This window comes from Ostrea edulis, chromosome 9, assembly GCF_947568905.1.
Source record: "Ostrea edulis chromosome 9, xbOstEdul1.1, whole genome shotgun sequence".
Lineage (NCBI taxonomy): Eukaryota > Metazoa > Mollusca > Bivalvia > Ostreida > Ostreidae > Ostrea > Ostrea edulis.
Window position 1 is genome coordinate 18,800,507 of NC_079172.1, and position 20,651 is coordinate 18,821,157.

At 35.3% G+C, this 20,651-nt stretch overlaps 1 protein-coding gene across 1 annotated transcript in view; it reads left to right on the forward strand.

Annotated features, from left to right (window-relative positions):
* LOC125657502 (26S proteasome non-ATPase regulatory subunit 1-like) overlaps positions 1-20,651 on the forward strand; it is a 150,586-nt gene that overhangs the window by 107,190 nt on the left and 22,745 nt on the right. The window contains exon 22 of the mRNA XM_048888095.2: positions 11,091-11,205. Coding sequence (XP_048744052.2) covers positions 11,091-11,205 — 115 coding nt within the window. The remainder of the gene's footprint in view (positions 1-11,090; positions 11,206-20,651) is intronic.

A 20,651-nucleotide genomic window follows, 5' to 3' on the forward strand; every position in this document is an offset into this window, starting at 1 on the left:
ACAACACTATCGGATGACATATAAGTAGTGACCTTTGTAACTTTCCCCAGCACATCGGAAAGTGATAAGGAATCATTCGTTGTCCTTAAGCAGCATATAAACGTCTGCTTTCTTTGTTACGGAATTGTCAAGCATAACATCAGTAATGATGCGGCGTTGTTCTACTAACCTTTCTTTCATAAGTTGAGTAGAGTTCCATCGCGTGACAACATCTTGAATAAGATCCAATATTTTTTGACGTTTTCGCAACTCTGCGTTGATTGTTGTTGAATGCTTAAAGTGTCCAACAAGCTTGCGCGCACGCGATATGAGTTTGGAGACTGTTGGTATTTGCAGTGCGGGTTTAATGCAGAGTTGAAGTGTATGTCCGAAACAGTAACCGTCCGTCCACTTTGGGCATAAATTCCCTGCACATGTCATATTTCTTGCATTGTCATGTACGACATCGGTCACTTTACTATTTAGACTGAATTCAGCAACGACTTGTTTTAACTTTTCAGCGATATTTTCTCCCGTATGTCTCTCCGGCATCTCGCGAGTGACAAGTACATTTGATGTTAGCTTCCAGTCATGGTCAATGTGGTGTTCAGTTACTGTCTTGTAAGTTTTTGTTGCATGTGATGTCCATGTATCTGTTGTTAGGGAGACAGTATCAACTTTATCAAGTTCCGATTGCAAAGTAGCCTTCCGTTCGTCGTAGGTCTTTTCAATTCTTGCCTTAATCGTGTTTCTGGAGGGTTTTATAGTTAGGCAACACGGTCGACATTAGCCTCTGAAATCCCTTCCCTTCGACTATTCGCAGCGGCATATAATCCAGAACAACCATGTCAACAATTGCCTATGTTATGTCTTCCGATTGTTTGCCTGATAGATTTCTTGTACGCGGAGAATTTAGAAAATTAACCACAGACGGTTGTTTCTCTGGAGTTCCTTCAATATCACCATGTTTTATGCGCAAATGATTCAGCAAATTTGTTGTACCTCCCGTGAACGTTAATTCAACCTCGCAGAGTTGACATTTTATAGATTTTGAATCGCCGGTCCATTTAAAATATTTCCATACTTTAGAGGACGGAGGCATTTTTACTACTAACAATTGTACGAGTCCACGCTTTTTTTAATTGAATTAATTTGAACTGTATTTAAGTTGAATTCAAATCATGGTATGCCCCTGGCTATAAACAAAGCGATGTGCTGCCACCGACAGAGGTGCTAATAATTGTTGTCAAAACAGGACAGGCCTTTAATTCAGGCTACATGTATACATTGTAGGTAATTGAGAGAACAGTACTTGAGATAACGTACGATGATCTGCGAAAATAGAATGAGTGAAACAAAACAAAAAATACAAGAAATAAACAATTTTTTTTTTCAAGTACTCGGTTACTGATTTTAGTAATCGATACTCGGACCTTCCGACGAGACTCGAGTAACGGGTTACTCGTTGACAACCCTAGTATTAATAATATAGCAAGATTTTAGAAATGTTTGTTCGTTCATAGAACTTATAGTGATGAGGTACGTCAGCTGACGATATGTTATGTGTAATAGAATTTGATGCTTGAAATAATCAGTTCAATTATAAATAATAGAGTTAGTGGTTTTTATGAATTGTCAATATTTAGTCCAGTTCTCCTAAACATGTCTGCATGGTTGCATATGTAGTGGTACTATGGATGTCATGTATGAATAGTACATCTTTTGATGTGAAAATTCTGTAAAGCTAAATCATTTGATTTTTATCACTGAGGATTATGGTAAGCTAAAAAAATGATTAAGACTGTGGTCTGTAGTTACACATATTGAGTAGGGATGTTTGGATATATGGAATGTCTTCAGATATGGGCCAAGGTGACTCAGGTGAGCGATGTGGCCCATGGGCTTCTTGTTTAAGCTTTCCACAGATCATAGAACTATTTTGATATTTTTATGCCCCCCTTCAAAGAAGAGAGGCATTTAGGTTTGCACCTGTCGGTCGGTCTGTAGATCACATGTTGTCCGCTGAATATCTTAAGAACCATTCACTTGATATTTCATATGTAGGTTGTTATGTTTTTGGGGTCCAAAGGTCAAGGGTCACACTGGACATAGGAATATTTAATATCTTGAGAACCCTTTGCTTGACAGATATTAAACATGGTACACTGGTACATCTTCAGGAGAAAATGACCCCTATTGATCTTGAGATCACTTGGTCAAAGGTCAAGGGTCATGCAGTCTGGACATAGGAATATACTGTCCTCTCAATATCTTTAGAACCCTTGAATTGACAGACATCAAACTTGGTACACTGGTACATCTTCAGGAGAAGATGACCCCTATTGATTTTGAGTTCACATGGTCAAAGGTCAAGGGTCACACTGGACATAGGAATATACTGTCCGCTCAATATCTTGAAAACCCTTTGCTAATGACAAACATCAAACTTGGTACACTGGTACATCTTCAGGAGAAAATGACCCCTATTGATCTTGAGATCACATGGTCAAAGGTCAAGGGTCAAACTGGATATAGGAATATACTGTCTGCTCAATATCTTGAGAACCCTTTGCTTGACAGACATCAGATTTGGTACACTGGTACATCTTCAGGAGTACCATATAGTTCGACTATATACAGGACCCCTATATATTGATTTTGAGGTCACATGGTCAAAGGTCAATGGTTAAACTGGACATAGTAATATATTGTCTCCTATAATTTAAGAATTTTTTGCTTGATTGACACCAAACTTGGTACAATGGTAAAGCATAAGAAGCAGATCGCAGGCCCCTATTGATTTTAGATCACTTTGTCAATCCACTCCTGACATAGGCAGATACTGTCTGCTCAATATATCAAATAGAATTAATATTTATTTAACTGGCGGCCGCCACTTAATTTATGTGGCAGCCGCCACTTATTATCTGGGGGCCGCCATATGCATTAACTGGCGGCCGCCACTTAATTTATATATGGCGGCTGCCAATTACAAAAACAGTGTAATTCGTATCGCTGAGTGATTATTTTGGAAAGATTTAGAATAGTACGCAAACACGCAGCATCGTTTTTCAAAGTGCATAGGGACAGTCGGAGGAGAAATTGTCTTCTACAATTGTTGACAAGCAGAAAAGGAACCTAAAATGTCTCTTTTGTCCAAACTTCATACTCCTAAATTGGAGGGAGGGGGCTCCGTTCATCCTTCAATTGATCAGTTCATTCATTATTACATTTTTACCATTCATTACTACCACCAAAAGAGTGGGGTTGGGGCCAATCTGCCAATTAATCTTATTTCACATGTGAAAATAATTTAGTTTGCATGTGAAAATAATAGAAATTGAACATTGTCAAAAAAATGGAGGGTCAGCCCCGAGGTTCTACGTATTTAACAGCACAATCGAAAAACAATAATTTAATGCTCTGAATTGTGTATATATATATATATATATATATATCACATACATATTACTAAGCTTTGGGGAGGGATTGCACCCCTTTCGTTTTGAGAGAGAGAGATAGAGAAAGAGAGAGGAATTGAATAACTGGTGACAGCCATATAAATGATTCAAATTGAGTGGCGGCCACCATATAAATTAAGTGGCGGCCGCCAGATAAATTAAGTGGCGGCCGCGAGTTAATTAAATATTAATTCTATACCCTGGCACCTATCTGCTTCCGTAGTATAGTCCAATTTGTATATGTGTGATTTATGTAGAAACAATGCTACAATGATTATTATAAACTGAAAGAAAAAAAATTTGATCAGTTTATTTAAGTTATTATTGTCAAAATCATTCTACATACTTCTCAATCTAGCGAATACAATTTATTATCAAAGAATTATTAGTTCTACACCGAGAGTTTGTTTTCAAAATGATTCAGGCACGATCTGACATCATGCACAGTTATATAGTACTACATGTTACCTGTAAAAGCAAAGGATGGACTTGCTGCTAATTGTAGAGACATGAATGAGGACAAATATTGACGTCACTTGTTTTTATTGCAGGGACAGACAGAAATAGATAATTGAAAAATCTAGTCATAAAGTAAATAGGGTCACTTTGAAGTGTACCTTGTATAGACTCCCATGTATCTGCATCGTATTGTTTAAACCCAGTGTCTTCAAATTAGTAAAGCTTCTTAGTGTAAATAATGCAAAAGAACTCAATAATTTAGGAAAGTTCCTACAACAGGCTAATAATTTATGAATTTTGTACTTGCAACAACATATTATTCAAGTGTATTGTTATGTGTATGTTGAAATGCATTGATTTTATGTCCTCAAAATTGTATCTGTATGTCTACTCACCCTCTACTGTCTTATTTGTATATATTTGTAAATATTTTGTATTTATGACCGATGTAGTTTAAGAAAATAAAGAGTCTGAATAGTTTAATATGTATACATTTCGTTGGTATGGGGTCTTACAGTATGACCAGAGAAAACCCAAATGAATTTTGAAGTCTTTGTCTCAAGTCTGAATGCTGATTTAAGTTTTATTTGTCCTATTATAGATTAAATTTCATTATGTTTTCGATGGATAAAAGTACGTTAGTACTTTCTTAGAACTATGTGATATATGCTCACGTAGGTATCCCACGATTTTCCCTATCTGTTCATCAGATCTTATTTCCTCCATAGAATGGAGCACAGAACTTCATTATGCATATAAAATCAAAGGCACAGTTTAGTGCAATATCAGCTGACGTCAGGGGTTGCCCAGAGTTACCTGGACAGAATCTTTATTGTGACAACATACAAGGCTGGTTTATGGGGAGTACAAGAGGGGATGTTGAAAGGAAGAATAGCAATTATCAATTAAGGGAGAAACAAGCAGGGTTATTAATCAATTAATTATCTCACTGAAATAAGGTTGACAAGTTTATAGTGACTTTTTAAAAAATGTAAGGAATAGAAGCTTTAGATGACATCGAGTTTTTATCAGTGTATGGACATCAACTCCACTAAATCAGCAAACACGGATTTACCCCATGACTTAGACATTTTCAGTAGACAATATATTCATCCAATTTCTGATTTTAAAAAAAACCATAAACAGTATTTTGTGATGAGGCAACAAATGAAAGGAAATACTGAAACAAATTAAAATTTTCTTATTCAACATTAGAATTTAAGTTCATTTATTTTCAAATCCACATCCATCCATGGAGCAAATGAGATTAGACATAATTTCTCTGATATTTATAAAGTTAAATTATATTTGTTATTAGGATTTTATTTACACCAAGAAATAAAGTTTTACATTGATCGTATTTTTTTTAATTGGAGATGACTTTATATTTTATTGAGAAGAGAAAGAAATCCATGATTTATTCACCAAAGTTAATTCTAATAAAAGCAAAAAACAGGGCATGTACTCTTTGTGTTTGTCACCAAATTCAGCTGTGGAATTAAAAAAATTTTATTTAAAATACTGGCACATCCTCCAAAGAGACAAAGACGTTTTTTTCTGATATATCTATTGTGTCATACGAAATGCAATAAAAATTTAGGGGATATACTCTAATCATCAATTATAAAAATAATCAAAATGCATGATAAAGTTTGTAAAGTGAAGACTCCTGATGAGGTGGATTTGCATGCAGCTGAAATTCTATCTATTTGTCAATTATTTTAATATCATAAGCTGACGTATATCACACTGTTGAAACACTGAATGCCCTGCCACGATGCGGCAATGTCTGAGTCAATGTGGCTGATGGGGGCCTTTATTATTTTCTTACTAGTAATAATATGAAAAGATCAATTTAATTCTTATTAAAGATATTACAATGCCTATCACAATACAGTTAAAAATATTGCAATACGAAATTTCCTGAAAATACCCAGCCTATAGTTTTTGACGTCATAAGAGACCACAATCTGATCTGTGAAGCAAAACAAAAGCAAGTCAGTAGATGATTTATTTTGCATCTGGAGGAGTTTTTGGATGAGGGTCCGAAGTTTTTTGTACAAGGATATCACTTTGAATTCATAATTTATTAATGCAGATGTCGGCCACATCGATGATTTTTCATTGGAGGGCAAACAAGAAGATCGATCAAGATCCTATTCATTCTGAGTGGGACGTTAAACAGTATACAACCGACCAACCATTTTTATGCAAAACAAACTTTTTTTGAAAATCGTCTCCTATGACCTATGTAGTTTTTGGGCATCAAATGTTTGTCATTTGATGTTTTACAAGTTTCACCAATAAACTGTTTTTAATATCATTCAAATATTGGAAGGATCAGCCTATAGTATATATTACACAAACTGGAAAGAAATTGAAATTTACATATTCATATCTCAACAGTCTGTTGCAATTCCCATGGGCACGAATTGTGCTCCTTTGTTAACTGACCTGTTTTTATATTTTTAGGAAGCAGAATTTATTCAAAAACTTTTACATGAGAAGAAAAAATCTCTTGCTGTGGCCTTCAATGTGACATTTAGATATATCGACATTTTAACTATTAACAACACCTGCATATGGTGTTTATATCTCTCAACTGATTCGATACGCAAGAGCTTGTTCTGCATATGATCAGTTTTTAAATCGAGGCAGGCTACTGATAAACAAGTTGATGGGTGCAGGGGTTTCAACAACTATGTAAAATATTTTGGCTTTAAAAGAGAATAAAAATATAATTTGCTGATTCTGTAAGGTATAGTGTTTGCATAAGTAACAAAGAAGCTGATTATGCCAAATATTCAGATTATTTTGATAGATAAGTTGTGTATAGATATATCATATGTAACACAATTAAATACTTTAAATTATACATGTATTCAATTACAAGGAAGAAAATTCACATTTCCATGTTTTATCCTTCTGTGAGTAATTCTTTAGGTGCCATTAACTATATAATTGTATCAGTAGTTAAGTCTCCCAAACAAAGTTTTGAGACTTATTTATTTCATTCTTGTAGTGATAACAAAAAATTGATTTATTATAGGGTTGTTAAAAGCTTGGAAAATTCTGTTTTTGCACTTATAAAACATTCTATCTAAGAAAACAAATGATGTTGTTTTCATTTCAAATCTGTTTGATTTTGTATTCAATGATAATTCTGATCACTTGAATTCACAATAATATTACAACAGGATGGGATAGTAACAATGAACCATTTTGTCGATTCCTGAACATTCAGATAAACAAGACGCAATTTCCTTGTGACATAAAGCAGACTTACAGAGTTTCAGCCAGGGGAAGGTGCTGAATAATTTGCTTAACAAGTCATAAAATATTTGTTTTGCAAGCATCCTAGCTAGCATACCAGACTGAAGCAGGATTAAAAGTTTCACGATAGTTTGCCAGTATCTCTAGTGATGGAAGAAAATACCACAACAAATATCTGAGTAGTTGATGTCCATCCTGATAAAACTGTTCATGATATTTCACAGGAAATATTGAAACCCTTTCTTTATTGAGTCTGTATTTGTGCTGGGTGTTTCTGGTGCTGCTCTTTTGTTTCTATGGTTATTTAACAGTTTCTGGATAGAACTGAAAGAGACTCTCAAGATTGTCAGAAAGTCAAATAGCATGCCAACATTAAATGAATCAAAACAAGCATCTGTCTTCTCTGTGGCCTAACATGATCCCAGTCTTTATAATGAGAGTCTCTGATCGAAAAAGGCCTCATTAGGAATGTCTGCTGTAGAATTAAGAGCCATCTATTTAAGGTGTGGGGCTTTTTTTGTTATTATATGCCCATCTTTAGACAGGACTATTGTGGTACAGCAATGTCTGTACATATATACGTCCATTTGTTCAGGGTTTTCTGTTTCAAATTTCATTTCTCTGTCACATATATCAAACTGAAGCTTGCTATGTAGCTTCTCTGTTGGTCACTCTAGATCATGTTGCAATTTTGATCCATTTTTACTTCTCTTGCAGGGGTTTTTCCCCTTTATTTGAAAAAAATAATGTAATATGGAGGGTACATATTAATTTGTCCCGCGAACTCCTCCCACAATTTTCTAGTGAAGACCTTCTTGTTTTACAGGGTGTTTGTATGAGTATTAAAGATGTGCATGTGGCAAGGATTTTGATTTTCTTCAATTTTTGAGATAATTACAGGTTGTTGAACTTCGTCTGTTTTGAGGAAATACTATATTAAAGAAAGGACATGATTCCTCTCACAGTTTTGAAGCTAAGGGCCTTTGCAAATAAATTGAAGATGTGCATAGTGCTTAGGATTTTGTATTAATTTTTTTTAATGTTTAAAATTTTTGGGAAATGTTTTTACACACAGAACTCTTGGTTTGTCTATATATCTACCTCCTTTCAAGTTTTTAAGCTAGGACCTTTTATTCAAAGAAAGTATGTCAAAGCGTGACTGTACTACCTGAAGCAAAGTTCCACAAATCATGGCTGAAGAAAAACACTTAGCTTTTCACAGGCATATTTAAATATGTGCCATTTTTAGTAACTCTTGTTGATTTATTTTCATTTTTGAAAAATATAATGAAGATTTACTAACCAATTGCAATACTAGTTTTGTGATCTAACCGCTGAGCTAACTAGGCGGCTGATACATGTAAAATATAGTAACATTACTACAATATAGAATTTAAATCAATGCAATCTGATTAAAATCAGATCCTTTGATCTGCTCACGTAGATAGCTACACAAGGATCTGAAATAATCCTCTTTGGGTGACGTCTACATGACCTTTTGTTTAATGATTGCGCCATACAGAAAATGACGTCAACAAGTTACAGTAATCTCTCTCCCACGAAGTTCAACTGTATGTGCTCGCATAAGGATTTTCTAAACTTTCACAATAATGCCTAATTTATTTGGTTCAAACAAACAACAAATCGTACAAAATAAAATGCATCCAAATTTAATAAAATGTCAATTACAATAAAATACAACCAAATTTGATAAAATGTCAATTATGATAAAATGCAACCAAATTTGATAAATTGTCAATTATGATTCATGTATGAATAGTGATGGGTATGATTTGAATAGTTGTCAAGATGGTGTTTGGAAAATCTCTTCCTTACCAATTATTGATACCAATGAAGAAAATAATATTTTAGCTAATTTGAACTAGAAGCTCTTTTGATCACCTATTGTCCATCATGTCTCTCTGTCCGTCTGTCTGTAAACTTTTCACGTTTTGGATTTCTTCTCCAGAAACATTGGACTTATTTCAATCAAACTTGGCAGAGAGCATCCTTGAGAGAATGGCTTTAAAGTCTATTCAAATGAAGGACCATGACATTGAAAAGGGAGATAATCACCAAAATGCAAAATTAGCATGGGGTCCTTTAAAAATCTTCTTGTCAAGAACCATTAGGCCAGAAGAGCTGAAATTTACATGAAAGCTTCCTGACATAGTGCAGTTTCAAGATTGATAAAATCATGGCTCCCGGGGGTAGGATGAGGCCACAATAGGGGATCAAATTTTTACATGCGAATTTATATGGAAAATCTTACTCTTCTTAAGAACCACTGGGCCAGAAGATCTTAAATTTTCATGAATGCTTCCTGACATAGTAAAGATTCAAGTTTGTTAAAATCATGACATGGAGGGTAGGATGGGGCCACAATAGGGGATCAAGGTTATACATGTGAATATATATAAGAAAGATCTTTTAAAAATCTTCTCAAGAACCATTGGGCCAAAGAAGGATGCATTTACATGAAAGCTTACTGACACAGTGCAGATTAAAGTTTGTGAACGTTCACAGTCTTCAAGGGTAGGGTGGGGCCACAATAATGGTGATTTTTACATCTTTTTGGTATTTTTAAAAACTGTTATTGTTGTTACTTTCACGAATGTCACTGGCTCTATAGGCCCTTGAGACTACTGGAGTCCCAAATTTTCAAAATTCATTTCGCGCTAATCCAACAAGGCAACATCAAGAAAATAATGTCTTATGAAATATACATGATTTACAGTAACTTATTTGATTTTTTGAAATGACATGGATATTCTAAACATTGAGGGAGTACTTATTTTGAAAATTTTGATCACTTAGTGGCCTGAGGCTATGTTATATCCGCAGAAACCAGATTTGAACAAAGCTAAGTTAATGTCCGGTAGGAAGTCATTTTGTGTGTAGAACAGTGAACTTACTATTAATATAGTGTATAGGCTGCATTACATAATCTGTTGTTGTATTTTGTTTTCAGAGGGACTAATGTCCATATCTTAATTGCATTGAATTTTTTATCAATAATGGTCCATCAACAAGGAAATCAATGACCTTTGTGCCATTAGGACTATATTCATGCTTGTTGACGGTACATGAAATGGCTGCTCTCTTGTGAGCTTGATGGTGATTTGGGTACCAACCTAAACAGATTATTGTCAAATTATTTAAAGCTGGAACAAACAAATTAAATAAACAAGAGCAATATCCTTACATATTTGCTCAATTTGTGTAGAAAAGACCTTAGAATGATCATAAACGGAACACAAACCAAAGCAATAAAACATTTCCTCTGTCACACAATTGAATGCCAGGAAAATGCTGTGGAATTATGGATTAAGCGATACTTTCCAGTTTGGTTTTGATGTGAAATTGATAGTGTATTTACAAGGTTTACATGAATGATGTAAACTAAAGTACTGTAAATCACTGAATATTATTTCCTTTGTTTTTATGCCCAGAAGATATTAATTGGGTTTGTCTCTCTCTTTGCATGTCCACAACTTTAACTTTGGTCATAACTTTTGAATTACATATAATGTAAGGCAGGGTCCTCATACAGTGGTGAATTGAAAGGTCAAGGTTAATGCTAATTGACTGCTGTAGTTTGGGGTCATCAAGGTCAAATTTGACACAATTGAACATAGCCATGCTTATTTTGGTATGGACTGACAAATTCAAATCCTGCATGAACAGAAGAAAGAATGAGAACTGTGTAACTATGGAATCAAGACAATTTGAACAATTTTTTTCTCAAAGTGTGTTACTTTAACTCCACAAAAATAATTGATCTTCCAATATGATTTATGTACATGTATGTGGGAATAATTCTAAAATGCATCTTTTCATAAAACTTGCTGTTTTGGATGTATATCCAACAGTTTGTGGTTCCTATGCCACCAATATAATCTCTCTTTTTTTTTTCAGAACCCCTGAGCAATGCCCTCAAGTGGTATCCTTGCTGTCGGAGAGCTACAACCCACATGTACGATTTGGGGCAGCCATGGCCTTGGGAATTGCTTGTGCTGGAACAGGTCTTAAGGTAAATTGTTTAGGGAAAGCCAAAGGGATTTGCAGTTTAGAATCGTTGATTCAACCACAAGTTCTGAATACAAATAATGTAGAAGTGTTTGATTTGCTTCGGTTTTTTTTATATTATCTTTTGGTTGTTTTTGTTGTTTTGTTTATTCATGACATGAGGGGTAGTTTGGTTTTTGTAGGTCACTTGAGTCACCCATATGGGCAGTACTATTCAAGTTTTTGTGCAAAGTTTTTACAATATTGTACATGTTGTAGAGGCAATGACGAGAAACCTTATTCCAATGAATAATGTGCCTAGTATTGGGCATATTCCCATAATAACAACAAATTTCTATGTCCTAATACATATAGGCACCAATCAAGCTACTGCACAACCGAAAGTTGTGAACAAAAATTGTGTGATCGATATCCGGTTGTGCAGTAGACCCGCTAGATTCAGTTGTGTCAGAGGTCAATTGACCTTTACGAATTGAATTCAGCCTTATAAATAAAAAAAAAATAAGAGTGTAACGCTGAGGGAAATTTAATATCGTATGATTTCATAGAAAGCAATACACTCTGATGGCTCATTTGACGCTAGAATTTGTTTTGACACAAGAGTTGGTTATGAATTTTTACCAGTGAATGAAAAGAGTCTCAATCTTATTCATATCTGGGTATTCAATGATTACTGCATGGGCACATTTTGATTTGAATTCAAAGTGATGTGAGTAAAAAAAAAAAGATGACATTTAGTAAATAAATATTCTCAAGTTTTATAGAATAATGAAACAAAAGTGGTTGTAACTTTGAATACACACAGACTTAAGTATCCATTAATAACTTATAGTGCAATAATGAAAATTACAATACATGTACTTTATGCATCTTAATGAATCTGAACCGCAATATCTTGAAATTCTTCAGTAACTCAAAGTTTTTGGAAATTTGCAAAAAGCTGTTTAGTATAGTTCAGGATTTCAAAAACATTGATTTAAAGTAAATTATTCAGATGAACAAATGATTTGGCCCAGCACCTTAACTAATGATGGACAAAAGTGCAGGTGTGTGCACTATTGATAAATCTAACTTTCAAGAGCACTGAATAAATTTTGGATAGCTAATTAATTTCCTTGTTTAGTCTTTGTCCCTTTGATTGATTGGCAACATTTTTATGGTACAATACCCAAATAATAACAGAAATGGGCCATTAATTCTCTAAGTGAATTTTTAATGTTGGAAGATTTATAAGGACAAAGGTTTAGTGCAGCATTGACCAGCAGTGTTAGACAAATATTGCTGCATAGTGAAGTCTAAAGAGAACACTTTCATTAATCATCTCCTTGTTTTTGTGGTAGACATTATGGTAGACATTGGACAGAGGGAAGTACACTAAAAGTTTAGGAGAATTTGCAATTTTCATAAGATCAGAGGAAACATATTGTACTCTGAATTCCAAAACAGTATTCTAACTAGACACTCATTACTAGTAATGAGTAGGTCTTCCGTTAGACCACTTCCGGTAAAGAGCTTTCTATTCCTACGAAAACCATTTAAATGTATCAGAAAATGTGCCTTAACAATGAATGAGAAATGTATTATCGAATTTTTTACTCCTTTCTCGTAACTTCCGGTGACGACCGGAAGTAATATTCAGATGCGTTTTCCTATAAATGACAGCGACTCTTTACTGTCTATATTCCCTGAAAATTTCACGTCTCTATCTGAAAGAGTTCTCAACAAAAAGAAGTAGACTAAAGAAAGAAAAGGTAGTAGGTTACTACCGACCGGAAGTCAATTTTGAAAAACAAAATTATCAGAACTTTAGAAGTTGATACTTTTATTAAGACATCTGAAAATCATATGAAAGACTTCAAATATAAGCGAGATTTATGAGGACAAAGAGACGAAAAGTAAAAGGGTATTTTATCAAGAAACCGGAAGTAGTCGTTTTGACTACCGACAGAGTCAATATTCTTTTGACACTTTGAAAGAGAGTCAATAAACTAGTATAGGTTTCATTTTAAAGGGAAAAGTTTGAAATTTGCGATTCTTTTCATCACTTCCGGTGACGACAGGAAGTGACAGTCGACATGTTCAACCCCCTACTGCACGCTTACAAACGGAGATTAATCATCCCTGAATATTTGATGAACCTATATTTTACCTTTTCCAAGAAAAATGCTGGACAAAATTCCTTTTGAGAAACAGAAAATCGGCCATATTTTCCTACCGGAAGTGAATGTTGTAAAAACAAAAATAATTATAGCAAGGTCATTTCATAAGACATTATTCCTGAAAATATCAAGAAAATATATGCAGACTCCAAGAAATCGGAAAATCGACATTTTTTCAAATACTTCCGGTAGAGACCGGAAGTGACGAACGAAATATTGAATGTATGTGTACAATAAACTAATGTTAGTTGATCAACTCTACAAGTTTCAAGCATCTATCTATATTCATTATTGAGAAACTGAAAAAACAAGGTTTGAATATGTCCACCCCATATCTCACGACCGGAAGTGAATTTTACAAAAATGTTTTAAATTTACTCTAGACATTTATAGTGTCTATAACATATGTAAAATTCAAATCATTAACTTGTTTTATGACCGAGATTTATGGCACTGAAAAATGAGAGAATGAATAGTCTTTCTTTAATATAACCGGAAGTTGGAGATTCAACTTCCGGTCGGGTCAACATTTTTTGAGAATTAGAACGAGACCTAGTAAACCGATATAGGTTTCAATTTCAAACAAAAAAGTTTTGAAATTGATGATTCCTTTAATCACTTCCGGTGACGACCGGAAGTGACAGCCGACATTCTTAACCCCCTACTGCACGCCTACAAAGTGAGATCTATTAACTCTGAATATTTGAAGACTCTATCTTTTACCGTTTCTGAGAAAAACGCTTGACAACGAAAACAGCTAATAAGCCGTATTTGCCAACCGGAAGTGAATTTTACAAAAATATTTGACGTTGCTCTAGACATTTATAGTGACTATAATATATGTAAAACTCAACTCATTAACTAGTTTCATGACCGAGATTTATGGCACTGAAAAATGAGAGAATGAATAGTCTTTTTTTAATATAACCGGAAGTTGGAGATTCAACTTCCGGTGGTATCAACATTTTTTGAGAATTAGAACTAGACCTAGTAAACCGATATAGGTTTCAATTTCAAAGAAAAAAGTTTGAAATTGATGATTTATTTAATCACTTCCGGTGACGACCGGAAGTGACGGCGACAAAAAATATTACGTGCATGCACCATAGAGAAGATAGATCTATCATCCCTGAAAGTTTCATTCGATTATCTTTTGTGGTTTTCAAGTTTACCCCCGGACAAAGTTTCTTTCAAAAACCGGAAAATCGGACGTATCTCACGAACGGAAGTGAATTTTGAAAAAATGAAAAAAATGCCTCGAGGTACCATCGTTGTCTATAACCTGTGAAAGTTTCAGGAAAATCCATCCAACGGTCTAGGAGACGAAAGGGAAAAAAAAAAAATAATAATAACTAGACACGATCTCGTTGCGAGCAATGAGTAGGTCTTCCGTCCGATTTGTTGATGCACTCGGAGTTAAAAAAAAAAAAAAAAAAAAGACAAATGAGTCCCAATTTAGTTTCCGACTTTAAGACACTTTAGATATAATCAATTTTTCATATCATAAGCTTCTGAAGCAAAGTTGTGGTGAAATTCGTTTGAAATTCGACTCTCCAGGCGAGCCATAAGGCCCGCGGGCCTATTTCTTGATGTCATTTGTTAGCCCTCTATAGACTCAACAACTTTAGTTCTATATGTCTTTACAAAATATTTACCTGTAAAAAGTTATTGAGATCGACCGATATCGACAAAAAATCGACTCTACAGGCGAGCCATTAGGACCATAGGCCTATTTCTTGATATCAATCGATAGATCTCGATAAACTGAACAACTTTTGTTCAATATGTCCTTACAAAATATTTACCAGTTACAAGTTTTTGAAATCGACTGATATCGACAAAAATCGACTCTACAGGCGAGCCATGAGGCCCACAGACCCATTTTTTGATATTGATCGATAGGTTATGACACATTGAACAACTTTTGTTCAATAATGCTTTTCAAAAAATATGTCGTTTTAAAGATATGAGGCGTCAAATATTTACGATTTTGGCCCTTAAAATCTCTAATTACGTAACATATGACCTACTTTTTGATTTGATAAGATCAAGCTCGTTGAGATGAACATTTCCGCTTCTACAACTTATTATAAAATATTAATAGTTTCTGAGATATTCTCAAAAACATTTGGACCCTTCTGAACCCCTAATTTAAAGGGCCAGCCCGTTTTGCTTGATATCGTAAGAAAGGCCTTGTCATTTTAAACATTTTTTGCTCAACAAGTATTTAGAAATTCTTTACCGTTCTCGAGTTATCTCTACAAGAAATATTTAGGGGCCAAACTGTAGCTCCCTAACGGGGCCACATAGGGAAAAAACGAAATGTACATATTGTTTAGATTATCATTCTGAACAACTTTTGTTCAATAATGCTTTTCAAAATATTTGTCGTTTTCAAGATATGAGACGTCAATTATTTATGATTTTGGCCCTTAAAATCCCTTATTACGTAACATATGACCTACTTTTTGATTTGATAAGAACAAGCTCGTTTAGATGAACATTTCCGCTTCAATGACTTATTACAAAATATTAATAGTTTCTGAGATCTTCTCATAAACCTTTGGACCCTTCTGGGCCCCTAATTTAAAGGGTCAGCCCCTTTTGCTTGATATCATAAGAAAGGTCATGACATTTCAAACATTTTTTGTTCAACAAGTATTTAGAAATTCTTTACCGTTCTCGAGTTATTTCTAGAAGTAAATTTTAGGGGCCAAACTGTAGCTCCCTAACGGGGCCACATAGGGTAAAAACGAAATATGCATATTGTTCAGATCATCATTCTGAACAACTTTTGTTCGTTATTGCTTTTCAAAATATTTGTCGTTTTCGAGATACAAGGGGTAAAAAATTTATGGTTTTGGCCCTTAAAATCCCTTATTACGTAACATATGACCTAAATTTTTATATGAATAGATTTGGATTGTTGAGATGAAGATTTTTTGTTCTTTGACTTATACCAAAATATTAACGATTTTTGAGATATTTGATCTAGACTTTGAGCCCTTCTAGATCCCTAATTTAAGGGGCTAACCCCTAAATCTTGATATTTTCGAAAAGATCTCGTAAATGTGCACAACTTTTGTTCTACATGTCTTAACAAAATATTTGCAAGAAAAAAGATATTGGAGATGAAAGGTCAAAAATCGCCGAAATCGGCGAAAAATTTTGGCATCCATTTTTTCAGGTCCAGGCGAGCGTTTAGGCAAATCGCCTCTGGTAAAATCGAATCCCCCACAAATCTTCTAAAATGTTTACTCTATCTTGTGTAGAAATTTCAAGACTCTAGCTTCAAAACTAACGGAGGAGATGCGTGGACAACAAGGCCCTTCAAAAAGTCACTAAAAGAGAGATAACTCCTGACCGGAAGTGACGTCAAGCACGAAATTTTGCAAGCAAAGTCTCGTCACCAAACGACATCTTTCCTGAAAATTTCGTGAAAATCGATCGAGAAATGGCTGAGAAAAACGCGTGTACTACCAAGGAAAATAATAATAATAATAATAATGAAGAAGAAGAACGCGAACAATAATAGTAAGGTCTTCCGCAGGAGACGGAAGACCTTAATAATGAAGAAGAAGAACGCGAACAATAATAGTAAGGTCTTCCGCAGGAGACGGAAGACCTTAATAATGAAGAAGAAGAACGCGAACAATAATAGTAAGGTCTTCCGCAGGAGACGGAAGACCTTAATAATAATAATGAAGAAGAAGAACGCGAACAATAATAGTAAGGTCTTCCGCAGGAGACGGAAGACCTTAATAATGAAGAAGAAGAACGCGAACAATAATAGTAAGGCCTTCCGCAGGAGACGGAAGACCTTAAATATGAGAGGATATTAAACTCATGATTTATTGATTGTATATTCTTTAACGTCCCACTCAAGAATATTTCACTCATATGGAGACGTCACCATTGCCAGTGAAGGGCTGCAAAATTTAGGCCTATGCTCGGCGCTTACAGCCTTTGAGCAGGGAGGGATCTTTATCGTGCCACACCTGCTGTGACATGGGGCCATGGTTTTTGCAGTCTCATCCAAAGGACCACCCCATTTAGTCGCCTCTTATGACAAGCAAGGGAAATTGAGGACCTATTCTAACCCAGATCCCCTTGGAATGATTAAACTCATTAAGATTTTATGCCCCCCTTCAAAGAAGAGGGGCATATTGGTTTACACCTGTCTGTCGGTCGGTAGACCACATGTTGTCCACTTAATATCTTAAGAACCATTCACTTGATCCTAATGATATTTCATGTGTGGGTTGGTTATGAGTAGGAGAGGACCCCTATTGTTTTTCAGGTCAAAAGGTCAAGGGTCAATTTACTCTAGACATAGGAAGACCTTGTCCACCTCACTACTTGAGAACCCTTTGCTTGACAGACATCAAACTTGGTACACTGGTGTATCCTAAGGAGAAGATGACCCCTCTTGATTTTGAGGTCACATGGTCAAAGGTCAAGAGTCACACTGGACATAGGAATATACTGTCCACTCAATATCTTGAGAACCCTTTTCTTGACCAACATCAAACTTGGTAAACTGGTACATCTTCAGGAGAAGATGACCCCTATTGAATTTGAGGTCATATGGTCAAAGGTCAAGGGTCAAACTGGACATAGGAATATACTGTCCGCCCAACATCTTGAGAACCTTTTCTTGACAGACATCAGACTTGGTACACTGGTACATCTTCAGGAGAAGATTACCCCTATTTATCTTTAGATCACATGGTCAAAGGTCAAGGGTCAAACTGGACTTAGGAATATACTGTTAGCTCAATATCTTGAGAACCCTTTTCTTGACAGACATCAAACTTGATGATACTCAGTTTTCCAAATGTTTTTCTAAACGCCTTGAGATATTTGAATTGATTTTTTGTATGCAGTTGTATATTGATGAGTTACAGATCGAGTTTGAGTTTTGTTCCAGTTTGTTTATTATGGAGTTGTGCCCCTTTAACATAGAAAAATTACTGTTACAACCAGTTTTCTGGGTGTTTTCTTAACACCTTGAGATATTGAACTGATTTTTTGTATGCAGATGTATATTAATGTGTTACAGATCGAGTTTAAGTTTGTTCCAGTTCGTTGATTTTTGATGTAGTTGTATTAATTTTATGGCTGTTAAATATGGTGTCCGGATAGGGTCATTTGCAAAAGCGTGACTGCGCATTAGTCACAACATGCCGCCATGCCAACAAGCAACACGCCTTCGCGCTCTCATGCCAACAAGCAACGTACCTTCGCGCTCTCACGCCAACAAGCAACGTACCTTCGCGCAGACAAGCAAAGCGCCTTCGCGCTCTCACGACAACAAGCAACGTACCTTCGCGCTCTCATGCCAACAAGCAACGCGCCTTCGCGCAGACAAGCAAAGCGCCTTCGCGCTCTCACGACAACAAGCAACGTACCTTCGCGCTCTCATGCCAACAAGCAACGCGCCTTCGCGCAGACAAGCAAAGCGCCTTCGCGCTCTCACGACAACAAGCAACACTCCTTTGCACTCTCAAGGCGTGTTGCTTGTCGTGAGAGCGCGAAGGCGCGTTGCTTGTCTGCGCAAAGGCACGTTGCTGGTTGGCGTGAGAGCACAAAGGCGCATTGCTTGTTGGCACGACGGCGTGTTGTGACAAACTCGCAGTCACGCTTTTGCAAATGGCCCTATCCGGACACCATAGTTAAAACATATGTAGAGGATTGTTAAGTTCTTCTTTGTACTAAATGCAGGTAACATACAGTCTGAATACTACATTCAACGCTGTACTTCGATAGATTTCCTACATGTGACTTTACTGCAGGCAGGGGCATTCGTGTTGTGCCGACACATCTCAGTTTTATCTAAAGTTACAGAACTAAAGGTCATGCAAGGACATGTAATCAAATGTAGCCTTACAATTTAGAATTAATGTATTGAATGATTCCACCTTCAGGAGGGATATCACTGGGTCCCCTTGTCAGAGAAGTTTCTGGGCTGCACCCTTAAACTCCACAAATGAATAAAGGATTGGTTGCATCTTTGAAACCAAAACAATGTTGATGAACAAAAATTTCAATGTCATGTATGACATTTGTAATTTTGTCCAACTAATTTATCATGTGACTTTCAAAGATACTAATCTCACAAATACATATCCCTCTAGTGATTTTCAGTCAATAGTTTATTTAATCCTATGAACTGTGTGAAACTGAGATTGGGTCTATTTTATTTTTGTCATGTTTTTTTCATACATCATTCAGATCAATATATGAATTTGGGTTGTGAACGTAAACAAAAGTCAATTAAGATTCCATTCAAGGTTTAGCTCCTCCGATCTCATTGACTATGAAATTGATCATGATTGCTGACTGGAGCAGTGTCTAGCAATGTACAAAAAACGTGGAACAGGACCCTCCAAGTTTCCTATTGATTCATTGGTTGAGGTACTTGAGTGATAAGGCTGCAGGATAAGAATAAATGTTTATAGTTATCACTTCTGCCTGTTGTTTCTGACTTACTCTTTAAGAGGGTCATTGGGCAATTATCTTCACAGAAATTGTTTTTTCAACACTATGCAATAAAACAAAAGTGGTTTTTCTTCCAGTAGGAACAAAATTAGACTGATTAAGCTTTTTCAAATGTATGTATACATATATAATTAAACTCTTACCTTTCTCAAATGTTTTTTGCACAATATCAACTTTGACGTTGCTTTTCAATTATATAATATTTACTGTGACGTCATAGTACTTTCGTGTATGTAGTCTTGCGTTATGTTGCTATGAGAGATAAACACGACTGAAGAAGACCGGTAACACGGTCGAAATATTTTTACAAAGTGTTTAGAGTTTTCATATATATATATATATATATATATATATAATATATATATATACTTTATTACTCAAAGTAATTAAACATAATTTTCTTAATAATTATTCTTAATAATTATTAAACTTACCGATGGAGTTATTTTCGGCGTTCTAATTTTTTCTTTATTATCCAACAACACCCGATACCTAAAAGTGTCGGATCCACAACATGGATACAAGGTCAAATACAAATAATTATATAAAGCACTAAAATGACCAACGACACAAACAACCAGATTGTCAAATTTTCGGGACGACCTCTCCCTTCTTCAGGACAAACAAAAAGAATTACATAATGTGGTCACATTATGTAATTCTTTTCATTCAATGTTGTGAACAATCTGATGTATCTTTAATGAGTATGTCTTGAAATTAAGAAAGAAAAAAATATTTACAACAACAAAGGTTTCACTCCAACTCCACCAACCCCCAATGAACCCTATAG